The sequence below is a fragment of the Polyodon spathula genome, chromosome 13 (genome assembly GCF_017654505.1).
Source record: "Polyodon spathula isolate WHYD16114869_AA chromosome 13, ASM1765450v1, whole genome shotgun sequence".
Classification (NCBI taxonomy): Eukaryota; Metazoa; Chordata; class Actinopteri; order Acipenseriformes; family Polyodontidae; genus Polyodon; species Polyodon spathula.
In genome coordinates this window covers 19,397,688-19,410,733 of record NC_054546.1, presented here as the reverse complement: position 1 = coordinate 19,410,733, position 13,046 = coordinate 19,397,688, and the positions used below count along the sequence as shown (strand labels likewise).

Sequence of the window (13,046 nt, the reverse complement as noted above, 5' to 3'; positions counted from 1 at the left end):
CGTTGTGGAAGACAGCAAAGGAAAGAAGGTACGACTTAAGTGTGCAAGTACTGTAGAGTTACTATACATATTTTGACACCAAAAAAACAAAGCATTTTGTAAAGTAACTGAAATCACTAACTTCATACAGTATATCAAAAACAAAAGCCCCCCAAAAAAACGTTTTACATAAAACTCGAAATACCCAAAATAAGCACCCAAAAATACAATTAATAAAACCTGAAAAACAGAAGTCCTATTTATAACCCATCTGCAACCAGGGCCAGATTAACGCATTGGCTAATTAAGCATGTGCCTAGGGCCCGAACTCAAGGGGAGCCCAAAACTGTTACGTGTGTTTTTTTTTTTTTGTAACCATACTGTAACACTTCAATTGACAATATTTGCTAGCAGGCCCGACGCATATTGGAGACCAGCGATTATTTGAAGTTTTACGGTATGCAGATTTGACTAGAAAAACTTCACTCACTGACATTCGAACCGAGACATGTATCTCAAAATGAAAATTACGCAGATTTCTGTAACATTACCCTATAGAATTCTGTATCCCCCACATTATTCGATTTTTGTGCAGATGCAGTTTTTAAAAGATCGCTGGACGTGCACGTGTATGGCAAGCCGTTTTAACATTTAATCCTCAATTGCTGATATCAAGAATGGCATTACTGATATCAAGAATGGCATTTTTGATATCAGTATTGTAATCACACTTTTTATATCAAAAATACAATTGTTGATGTCAGAAATGCAATTTGTGAAATTCAAAAATGCCAATCTTGATATCAAAACTGCATACTAATGAGCATCCGGTTTGAATTCTTGATATCAAAAATGCATACTAAAATTAGGTGATGAATTACACCCGGTCTATATGTATGTTTTGTGTTTGGCAGAATGTCTGAGAATTCTCGTGACATGGACAATGTTTTACGAGCAAATCATAGAAAATGCACTCTCTTTTTCTTCGTCTTTGAAAAGACCTGCGTGTTAAAGTCACTAACTCTGATGCTTTGTTATTGTTAGATATGTCCGTTCTGGCCCATTCTATAGATGAAAAAATGTGCCTTAATACAGCAGAAACATTATCAACACTATCGGCTTCATTGTGTTCTCCATTGAGTTCTGCTGCAGCTTGCAACAAATATTGTAAATAGTACATTTAACACCACTGATTTTCTAGATATACAGTAAGTTCAGCCTCCTGCTTTGCTCAGTACACAAAATCCTTGATTAAAGCAACCTTATACAACTGTTTTCTTTTAAAACACATTTTCATTGTATGACATGTAAACACTGTTCAGAAACATCAAGCATTCATGTCCAGCGATCTTTGAAAACATGCAGTTGTGTCGGCGTGGAATCATCAGGGTACAGAATTCTATAGGGTACAGACATCTACCATAGGGAACACCTGAGCTTACTTGACAAAAAACATTAGCGATTAGTCTGCTTTTGAGAAAAGGGCATTTTCTTTAATGAAGCAAATCAAAACCCAACCCATCAAAAAAAAAAAAACAAGTAAACATTGAAAATTTTGCATGCAGTAAACTGTAATGTATTCAATTACACACAATGCACAGGCATGTTTGTTTTTTACTATTATTTTTGTGGACTATTGTGGAGTTACCGTTGGTAAAAAAAAAAAAAAAAAATCAGGAAAAGTTATTGTCGAGTTGTGCTACAGGATTTAATGTAGCTTCAGTTTTTTTCTGGTTTTATTCTGAAATGTATTTAGCACACCCCCTACAGTTAAATTTTCTATCAGAGTCATTCAGTCGTTCATAATAAATTCAGAATTCTACCTGTTGTAAAAGTGTGGAGGGCTAGTTATAAAGGCTATAATGTGTGTGTATTGTATATATGTGTGTGTGGCTATTTCTTCAGGGGTAGGGGGCTTGCAAGTGTATGCTTGCCCAGGGTCCAATGATGGGATAATCTGGCCTTGTCTACAATGGTTAGTAACTGGAAATTCTCTGTACAAAATCACAGTTCCGAGGAACAGAGACAATGGTTGAAAGGTGATTTTTTTGGTGGAAAAGTTAATAATCCTGGTAAATAGTGATCTAAGCAGAACACACTCATTGGAATTTAAAACAGTCAATACAATGTAGATGATATAAGCTACCCATTTAATGTACTGTGCGTATCACTGTAATGCCATTTTCAAAATAGTTAACGATACAAATTAGAAAACAATGTGATATCAATGTAATATCTGAAGAGTATTCCAGCAAGTACCTGGATAGAGTGGGGTGGCTCCAGGCTTTCTCTGTTCCCATCTGCCCAAAGCAAACTAGCAATAAGCTCCTCGGTGATGGATAAGCAGTTGTCCTGAAACACATGAAAGCCCTCATGCACCAGCAGTTAATATGAGTAAGATTTACCATGAGAGGATTGCCTTGAAATCTCAGCTTACAGTGAAGTACATTGTACATTACAAAAGTTTAGCTTTTCTTAGTTTGTGTTGTTTTTTTGTTCCACTGTAATTCAGTACATTAACATACTATTGTGGTCATTTGCTTATTGTGTATCAATTACTGTAATCCAAAAGTAGTTTTAAGTGTCAGTTTCATCTATGTTAGTATTGATATGCGCAACAACTATGACAATGATGGCTCTAATTTTGCATTTACAGTGGTGGTGTCAGTATTTATGGGCACCACTGTGTTTAGCATACTGCTTCATTTCATTTGGTTTAACTACACTAAGTGTATGCTAGTGTTTTTTACTTTACAAATATTGTGTATGGGGAACATGAAGTGCACATGTCATGGTCCCTTTGTAGATTTTGATAGCATGTCCATATGTGTTAATGTTGCATACAATTATTGCCACAATCACTTTGACTATACAATACAACCGTATTTATAATATATATATATATATATATATATATATATATATATATATATATATATATATATATATATATATATATATATACTATTATACAAAGTCAATCAGGTTATTTTGTGTACATAATTCAGTCAGGTACAATAGCATTCACCATTTTTAATAACATCCAGCCCAAAATCATGCAATCCTGAAGTAGATCTTAGGCTCCCATCCACTTTCATCTTTAGCCCATGGGTTGTGTTAATCCAAATGTACCCTTCAATTAACCTTACCCCTCTCAACGGTATAAAACACATACACACTATTCCTCACAGACAAGTGTTTGCCTTTAAAATCTAATGAGAGAAACATCTGTTTGCATTATTCTCCATCAATAATATTAATGCAGATGAGGGTCCATTTCAAATTGCCAAGCGATCAGCATTCATTCTAGAGCCTTATTTTTCTTTTCATTCTCACCACATCTCCACCCATCAATTTAATCTCATTCGAATTAATTGCAGCAGGCAGTCTTGGTGAAATACGGTGCTGAATGCCAATGCTAGCAAAAAACAGTGTGCAAACATATGGCTTGTTAGAGGGCTAAAAGCAAATTAAAGGTTGTAGTATCTCCCTTGGAGAACTAAAACTGACCCCTTATCTGCAGAAAAAAGGGATGAATGTTAATTATATCTGTGTATTTATTTTAACAGTCTTTGCAACTCAGTGATACTTATACTAATATTAGTAATATTAATATTACTACGGATAGCACTATGGTGATGACGACTACTACTACTACTAATAATAAATTATTAACTTGGAGCTCCTATCATTAGCATTCTACCTTTACGTATATTTACCATTGTGATAACCCTTGGCAGTCTCCTTTTCAACTTCAATTGCTTCTTGAAGCAAGCCCGTATTGTTGAGAAATCATTAATCTGAAAAAGAGACATACATGCAGTAAATAAAAAATACATGAACTACTACATTCCAGAGGGGTTAGCTAGGAATATAATAGTGTCAGAACATCAAACAGCTGCAGATTTTTAAATCCTTCAGAAGAAGAAGAAGAAGAAGAAAAAGAAATTTGGTAAAATACCACATATACTGTGTTGTTTTGTTCATTCACACACACACACACACACACACACACACACACACACACACACACACACACACACACACACACACACACACACACACATATTTTTTTAAGCACCAGCTGACCTTTATATCTTTTTAGGTATTTTTTTTAGGCCATTGTAATGCGTATCCCTGAGCATGATTTTTAAGAGTCGTCTGCTGTGGGTCAAGGATTACGGATTACCACACCAAGGATTACGGAATACCAGTGGAACAGTGATTCTCTTATATCGATATATATATTATATTATAATATATATATAAATATATATATATATATAGTTCATTTGTTGTATTATAATAAAAAATAATAACTTGACTAGCTTATTTCTGAATGTAGGTCTGAACATTTTTGTTAGGTTGTATTTATTTAAATATGTGTTTATTGGAAAAACTATTAACTTTAATGATTTCTAAAATAGCATACATTTGAACATAAACTAACAGTTCTAATTAATGACTAAGTTAGATTAAATAGAAGTACATTTTATCAAACTGACTTCATATTAAATATATACCATTTTAATTGCACAGCACAATTGCCTAATTCATTCCGTGGAGAAATTTAGCTATTAACAAGCACTAAATCCTGGTGATTAACGTCACTCCTCCTATAGTGCTATGCAAGGACATTTCTTAAATCTCAGGAATAAATTAACATTTTCCAAATAACCTGCTGAAAAACACCCTTCCATTAATGCAGGGTGAAGCGGAGGACTAATAATTAGTGCAAATTGCTTTTGTAAAATACGGCATTGGGGACACATTTCGACATGCTGGTGCTTAATGCCTTTGTCCAACAATATGAAATTTCATAAATGTGTATTGCGCAATTTTTATTTTACCTCTAGTATACATGAGGGCCATTGTAATGCGTTTCCCTGAGCATGATTTTTAAGATTCCTGTCTGCCGTGGGTCAAGGATTACAAGTGGGGTAGTGATTCTCTTCCACTGACTGGGGTGTGCAGGGGTTTCACACAGTGTTTTCATAACCCTAATGCCTCCCTTTTGACAAGCGGGGCTCACACTTTCTCTCTGATTAGATAAAGAATTAGAGGCTGGATTAACGCAATAGAGGATGTGGAGCCAATGGTTTGGTCTGTTCTCCTGTCCAGGATTGTGGATTTCAAAATGCTGTTTAAATTATTATTATTGCCTTTTTTGTGCATTTTTAAACAGAGGTTGAAGGACACATTATATTAAGGTCTGGCTCTTACAATCTATTATAAAGGAGGCAAGGAATCATTTTTGATGTAGTAGATATGCAAAATCAGCATTAATTGCCAACAAAAAAAAAGTAAATTCCCCTCATTAGAAACATTATTATTTGGCTGGTGGGAAGTAATGGTTGTAATGAACATGTATATGAATCAGCACCAGGAATTAACAGCAAAGATGTCGTTGACATGTACACTTGTATAATATCAGGCGCAGGCTATTTAAATTAAAAAAAAAAATACTGAAAGCCCTATTTTGAAGATTTTTGTCTGAGAGGAATAAAACAGCACAAGCAATAAAACAACGTAGTTGCAGGTAGAAGAGGCTAATTTATGGAGTATTTCTTTTCTTACAGCTTTATATCATTCACCTATTCACTTGCTTTAAAATAGGACCCAGAATGTCACATATACACTTAAGAGCAAATATATATTAGATTTGTACTCAGTTTGAAATATTAGTGGTCATAATTGAATATGCTAATTTTGTAATGCTTGGGGTATTTTTAAGCATTAGGGTATTTTTAAACAGACATAATTACAGTGCAGTATTATTGAACTGCAGAAACTGTTATATATAATATATATATAAATTATATATATATATACACACATATATATATATATATATATATATATATATACATATATATATATATATATATATATATATATATATATATATATATATATATATATGTGTGTGTGTGTGTGTGTATAAGTATATGTATTGGTCGATATATTAATATTGATATCAACATCTATATTGATGCTTCAATCGCCCATTGAAGCAGATGAGCAGGTAATTGGTCAGGCTAGTGTTTGCGACATGTTGTTTTTCAAAGGAGCTTGTCACTGAAATATGGAAAATAATACATAAGCATTTCATACACCCACATGTGTGGGATGAAAAAGGTTTTTAGTACATGAGCAATAGTGGTCTGACACATACAACTTCTCACAAGTCCCATCTGCAGAAAGCTGCATCTGTAGCTCCTGTGCACACGATCAACGGCTAAAATCACTGTTCATCACTGAAAACTGTATCTTTCTGTTAGATCTGCAATAAAGTAGTAAATCTCTATTTCATTTCATTTAATCACTAAAGTTTTACAAGGACACATGAATAAGCATGTACAGTCTGACTTAAGTGTTGTTCATGATTCATTATGACAAAATGTGCACAAATCAGTTTGAACGGTAATATTCACTTTTTCTGCCCCATACTTGTGTATGACTAGAGCATATTACAATGTCACTCTTCACTTCATTCCAATGATACAGCTTGCAGAGCAAAACAGGAATGTCCAGATAACCATTCATTTAACAAAACTTCTTTTTTTTTTTTAACGCAGCAGTATTAATGATATTGTATTGTCATGTATACAAATTATACAGTTTATCAAATATAGTAGATTGTATGTTTTCTTGTGTATATAAAAAATAATCTGCCAATCAGTAATAAAGAACAATTTAAATACAACAATACATTATTGTTTTGATTGGTATTCTCAGCAATCACATCATGCTAATAACTATGTACCTATGTTACAAACATTTAGCCATACTAAAAGAAACTTAAAAACAATGACAAGCATTAGGAGAATAATTTTTTATTACTATTTTTTGTAAGTTTCTTTATAGTATTTTAAATTTCAGCACTACTGCATGTTTAATATGTATATATGTTACAACCTCAGGAACTAAGAAACTTTAGCAAGTGAAAAAACAACTCTCACGGGAAATGACCTTTAGACAAGAATATAGGTTGCCTTTGAGGTAACCTCGACACAAAGGTCACCTGTACAAAGGGGTTATTATAGGTAATTGTTGCAAACATAATTTTTTTATGTCTTGTGAAGCCACCTGTCACCATTTACCAAATAATTGGAATGCTACTCATTCCCCAGATAAGAATGTCATTCTTTTAAAACTGAATGTGATAAATATGACACAAATATAAGGGTAATAAGCACAAGACAACCAGACTTTAAAAATAAAAATGCATATTCATTAATTAATTGATTAGTTAGCGATTAGTGTGATGAGTCACTTTCTTCTTCTTCTTCTTCTTCTTCTTCTTCTTCTTCTTCTTCTTCTTCTTCTTCTTCTTCTTCTACTACTCCACTACTACTACTACTACTACTAATAATAATAATAATAATAATAATAATAATAATAATAATAATAATAATAATAACACTATGTAACACAATTTTTGTTCCTGGGTAGTAAGTATTATTTCCTAATTGCTTATGCCTCAAAAGTATAGAAAATGGCTATTATTCCCCACAAACTTTGCTTTTTTGACCAGGACAGTGATATTTCACAATATCACTATTTCCAATGGGAAAACAAGCAAATGTGTGTCTTTTCGTTCACATAAAGTCAGAAAAAAAAAAAAAAAAAAACATATGAATCCAAATTAACATGTATTTATACTAAAGTAATACAAAAATGACTACAAAAGATTTAGAAGTGAGTAGTTTTTCTTGAGATTTACGATTATACTGTAAATAGTAGTCATTTTTGTATTACTTTAGTATAAATACATGTTAATTTAGATTCATATGTTGTTTTTTTCTGACTTTATGTGAACAAAAAGACACACATTTGCCCGTTTTCCCATTGGAAATAGTGATATTTTGAAATTTACCTGTCTTGGTCACAAAAGCAAAGTCTGTGGGGAATAATAGCCATTTTCTATACTTTTGAGGCATAAGCAATTAGGAAATAACACTTACTGCCCAGGTACAAAAAAAAAAAAAATTGTTACACATGTATAATAATAATAATAATAATAATAATAATAATAATAATAATAATAATAATAATGGCACTTGCAGTTCTTCAACGCAACCTTAAAATATATATACCCTCCTGTATTTTAATATTAATTAGGTTATTTGAATTTTGAAGAATAGTTTCTCTTCCTAAAAGAATACTACTGTACATGTTGATTCACATAGGGTTACTTCCCTATTTATTCACCTCTGGAAGACTAGATTCAAAAGTGACCTAAGTCACAGGAAAATAACACACATATAAGGTTCACTACTGTTAACCCTATAATGCCCATTTCTGTATGACGTTTGATACAATGCTTAGCCACCCCTCTATATTATTTTTTAATTCTAACCTCACAAGCCAGAATCTTTCATACGCAGTACATTATGTGTTGCCGAACAAGGGGGAAAAAAGTTAGTTTTGTACAAGAAATGGAATCTATTTACATAAATACGTAGTTTTTCTTATTTAAAAAATGCTTGGGCATTACAGGGCTAAATGTGGTAAGATATCGGTTGGGTGCATCATACACTTTGCCAATCAAGGTTTCTATGTCCTTATCCCCTAGTAGCACTCACAATATTATTCTTCAGTTGGAGATAGTTAGGTTCTTTGCTTGTATTTTATACTTTCATCTGGAATATCAAAGACAACACTATAGATAAAACTTTATTGCTGCTTCCTGGTACCTAACCAATTCCTGTGCTGTAGCTCAAGCGCACTGCAGTCAGAACATGTGACCTACATCAAAAGTACTAGGATGCATAACTTTATATTTTAAATATTATATATTTTATATTATAGATATTATATATATATATATATATATATATATATATATATATATATATATATATATATATATATATATACTATAACTAACAAGTGAAGAATAAAAAAATTCTCATCACAATAAGTGTGGAGGCCAGTTATAATGTTAATAATAATAAAGCATGTGTAAGAATTCTTCAAGCAGATGCATTTATGCCTTATTTAATAAAATAGAAAGCCTCTTCTGTTGCTCTCTAATCACAAACAATGCTAATTTAAAATCTCCTATTAACATGCATTTTAGCTAAATGAACTTAGAAACGTTATCCTCTATTGGGGAACACACTTAATGGAACTCACATTCCCTAAATCCTGTATGCAGATCTATCAACAACTCCCTGTGTCAAAATGGGCATTTGGCAGGTGAGTTTTGTGGTATAAAAACCAGGTGTTCGCCTACAATTATTTGCTTATTGGCGAACCTGATTTTTAAAGCATCCTCTGTTACCATTTAACAATGATTTACTCACCAGGGCTGTTTCCTCCTCCCCCCGCCAGCTGCTTGTTGCCTGTGGTGGCTGTGTTTTACAATCTCCCAAGACTGCCAACGGTTGCTCTTCTTTGTCATTGTTTGATTTGTTAGTTAGCTCTCCCAAGACTGCACTTGTAGTTTGCAGTGTCTGTTGTTTGATGGGAGAAGGCTCGGATGACATTGCAGCTAAACCAGCAGAAGCTGGAGAGGGAGCCTCATTGTTTTTCCTCTGTCTTGGAAACAAGAAGGCAAACGGATGATCAACTGATATTAGTGTATGAGAAACATTTCAGTAGTGGCAGAGAGTAAAGCTTGTTTATAGAGTATAAAAAGTGGCACGTATTAAAACCACCACCCTAAATCTTTTTTGTTGATGTTATTCCATTATGTGGTATTGTTTTTAGTGATAATCACTTGTGAATGTTTACTGTATACTTACACTAACTTTACATAGTTAAGTCTTTTGTGCACCACAAACCAGTTTATTGACATTACCTGCTGTAGTGTTAGATTCAGGCACCAGACACTTCCTCCTCCTATTAAACTACATGAGGCAGCAGCAGGGTGTATGAAAGTCAAATATATATTTAAAACAGTTTCTGCAGTTCAATAATACTGCACTGTAATTATGTCTGTTTAAAAATACCCTAATGCTTAAAAATACCCAAAGTATTACAACATTAGCATATTCAATTATGACCACTAATATTTCAAACTGAGTACAAATCTAATAAATATATTTGCTCTTAAGTGTATATGTGACGTTCTGGGTCCTATTTTAAAGCAAGTGAATAGGCGAATGATATAAAGCTGTAAAAAAGAAATACTCCATAAATTAGCCTCTTCTACCTGCAACTATGTTGTTTTATTGCTTATGCTGTTTTATTCCTCTCAGACAAAAATCTTCAAAATAGAGCTTTCAGTATTTTTTAAAATTTAAATAGCCTGTGCCTGATATTATACAAGTGTACATGTCAACAACATCGTTGCTGTTAATTCCTGGTGCTGATTCATATACATGTTCATTACAACAATTATTTCCTACCAGCCAAATAATAATGTTTCTAATGAGGGTAATTTACTTTTTTTTTGTTGGTAATTAATGCTGATTTTGCATATCTACTATATCAAAAATGATTCCTTGCCTCCTTTGTAATAGATTGCAAGAGCCAGACCTTAATATAATGTGTCCTTCAATGCACAAAAATGCACAAAAAAGGCAACAATATGCCACATATTTGCAGTTAATTCCTGGTGCTGATTCATATATATGTTCATTACAACCGTTACTTCCCAATACATTCCCACTACCTATACATACACACACACACACACACACACACACACACACATATACTAACTTTCTATACAGTGTACAGTCTATGTTTTAGCTCAGGACAGCAAAAGGAAAATGGAAACACAGAGAAAAAGGTGATGTCAGGAAACACCTACATTGCTAACACTTTGAACAGGGGCATGTCATGTAACAACCATCTTAAATGTGTAAAACAAATTTATTTTTAATGCCTTTAACACAAAAGGATTGAAAAACATAAAATAAACAAAAACAACATCAATAAAGAAACAAAGCCTTTTTGTAAATGGCTTTATATGGCACCAGTATATATAATATAAACAAACATACTCTATAGTCATCCCAATGAGTTGCCTAATTAAATAATATTCCAGTCCTGATTGACTAATAGCTTCTACAAGACTTTTTTTTTTCTTTAAAAGATATTTGCCTAACATTACTGTATGCAAGACTGGTGGGACATTTCTGGCAACATGGATGTGCCATGCCTTATTCTCTACAGAGGCTCCTACACAAAGTGCTTTGAAAATGCTGCTAATGCACAGCTGATGAGCTGACAAGTCCAGGCATGCTCTCCATTGCCTGACAGGCCTAGGATGAGACAAGCAAAACATTCAGTAATTTAATTAACTCTTTCTTTCCCAGAAGGCACACTGGATGTCTGGAGGCCATTGATCAAACCCAATGAAATTGTTTCTTGCCTTGGTGCACACCTTAGCCGCATGAACATCAGACAAGACTCAGCTGTGCACCCATGAGTACAACAACCTTACACTTGACCGGCTGTCAGAGCCAATAGTATAATTTCCTTTTGTGCACCTATGTCCCACAAGGAAACAGACGGCAGTGTGACTCATTTACTTAGACATAAATATAGAAATGCATCAGATGGCATTTCCAAATGTCTCCAAAGGGGACTCAATGGGGAAATCATATCCTGCTTTCGTTAATGGTATCACACAGTATGGTTGTTCTTGGGTAAATAGAAAATGTACATGCTGACCATACAAGATTTTTGTTAGATTTCTCACATTTCTAAAATTAGTCATTGATGGCAAGCAATCCCAATACCAGTCCTTAGGGTGCACTAACCCTCCAGGCTTCTCTTTCAACCAGGTCCTAAGTATTCATTTTAAATTGAACCCACTTTCTAATGCACATTCACAGCTGCTGAAACTTTAGTCTGATTTTTTTAGGACCAGGTTGCAACAGAAAACTGCATTGCTAGTGGTCCCAGAGGAGGAGCTTGGTAACTCTTAATTTATGGACTCTTTCAACTATTCAGAGAGGGTTTCAATCTAACTTGCTAACAATATTTTTATAACAGTATAAGAAACATCAGCATGAAATCACATGGCAAGTGTGTATTTGAATATCAGAGGACACACCTTTGTATGAGGCAAAAGGCCAAACTTGCATTAAAGTGTGCTTAGCTCCTGATTGAATGCAAATGTCCATCTGTACTTAAAAGCTTGACTGAGAATTTTGAAATGTGAAATAACTGAGGTAATAACGTAAACATATAACAGTTCTATGATGCTATTCAATAAAATAATAATCACTACAGCAAAAAGTTAAACTCAGGTGCTAGCACTCTGTAAGCAGTTAAACTCATGCAGCATACTGCGTCTATATACTTTGCTGGTATCTGAGCTCTGCTAAGCATGTGAGTGTTGAAGTCTAGCCAATATCATTATACATGTTACACACAAGACTGGATTAAAAACCAATGGCAAGTCTCCTATTTAACAAAAGCTGTGGGCAGTCACTTATAGTAAAGAAATAGGAAGCATGGATTATTTTATTTATATTAAACAACAACAAAAACAACAAAAGGTCATCATTAAAACAGGCTATTGCTGGGCCTGAACCCAAATTCTCTTTTTCGGATTTGAATTCAGACTTTTATAAAATACTTGCATTCAGCTGAAATATCCAAACAAACACAGGTAATTTGGGAAAGATCCAAATTTGCTATGGATTTCATATTTGGCCCTGGTTCGGGTTAATTTTAATTTTGTTAAAAAGGGAGGTTTAATTTTGTTTTTTAAATAATATACTGCACTGGATGACCAAATACAGTTTAACACTGATGAAGGCACTGACCTAATTTGTCATCAAGACTGAATTACATTTTCAGCTTTATCTAAAAAACAAAATCATAATCCTCAGAATGTCTGCTTACAATATTTGAAGCCTTTTCTGCCTACAATGTGCCATTTGTAGCAGATACAAGCATGGGCCGGCCCTTAACAGGCGGAACTCATCTGGAGTGGCTAGATGTTTAGTTTGTGTCTTTGCATGTATGACTGCATGCTACCGGAAACTCCAAAAATCAGCCACCTTCAACTCCTTTCAGCATGCTGATAAACCTCAATTGTAGTTAAGCAGCCAACCCTTAACCCTAACCTGCAATAAATTTTCCTGAAGCACTGTGCT

At 33.7% G+C, this 13,046-nt stretch overlaps 1 protein-coding gene across 1 annotated transcript in view; it reads right to left on the bottom strand.

Annotated features, from left to right (window-relative positions):
* Positions 1–1,314: 1,314 nt before the first annotated feature.
* LOC121325916 overlaps positions 1,315–13,046 on the bottom strand; it is a 98,629-nt gene continuing 86,897 nt past the window's right edge. Inside the window, exons 15-18 of the mRNA XM_041268992.1 lie at positions 9,291–9,525; positions 3,699–3,779; positions 2,239–2,331; positions 1,315–1,395 (exon numbers count right to left, since the gene is read on the bottom strand). Coding sequence (XP_041124926.1) covers positions 1,315–1,395; positions 2,239–2,331; positions 3,699–3,779; positions 9,291–9,525 — 490 coding nt within the window. The remainder of the gene's footprint in view (positions 1,396–2,238; positions 2,332–3,698; positions 3,780–9,290; positions 9,526–13,046) is intronic.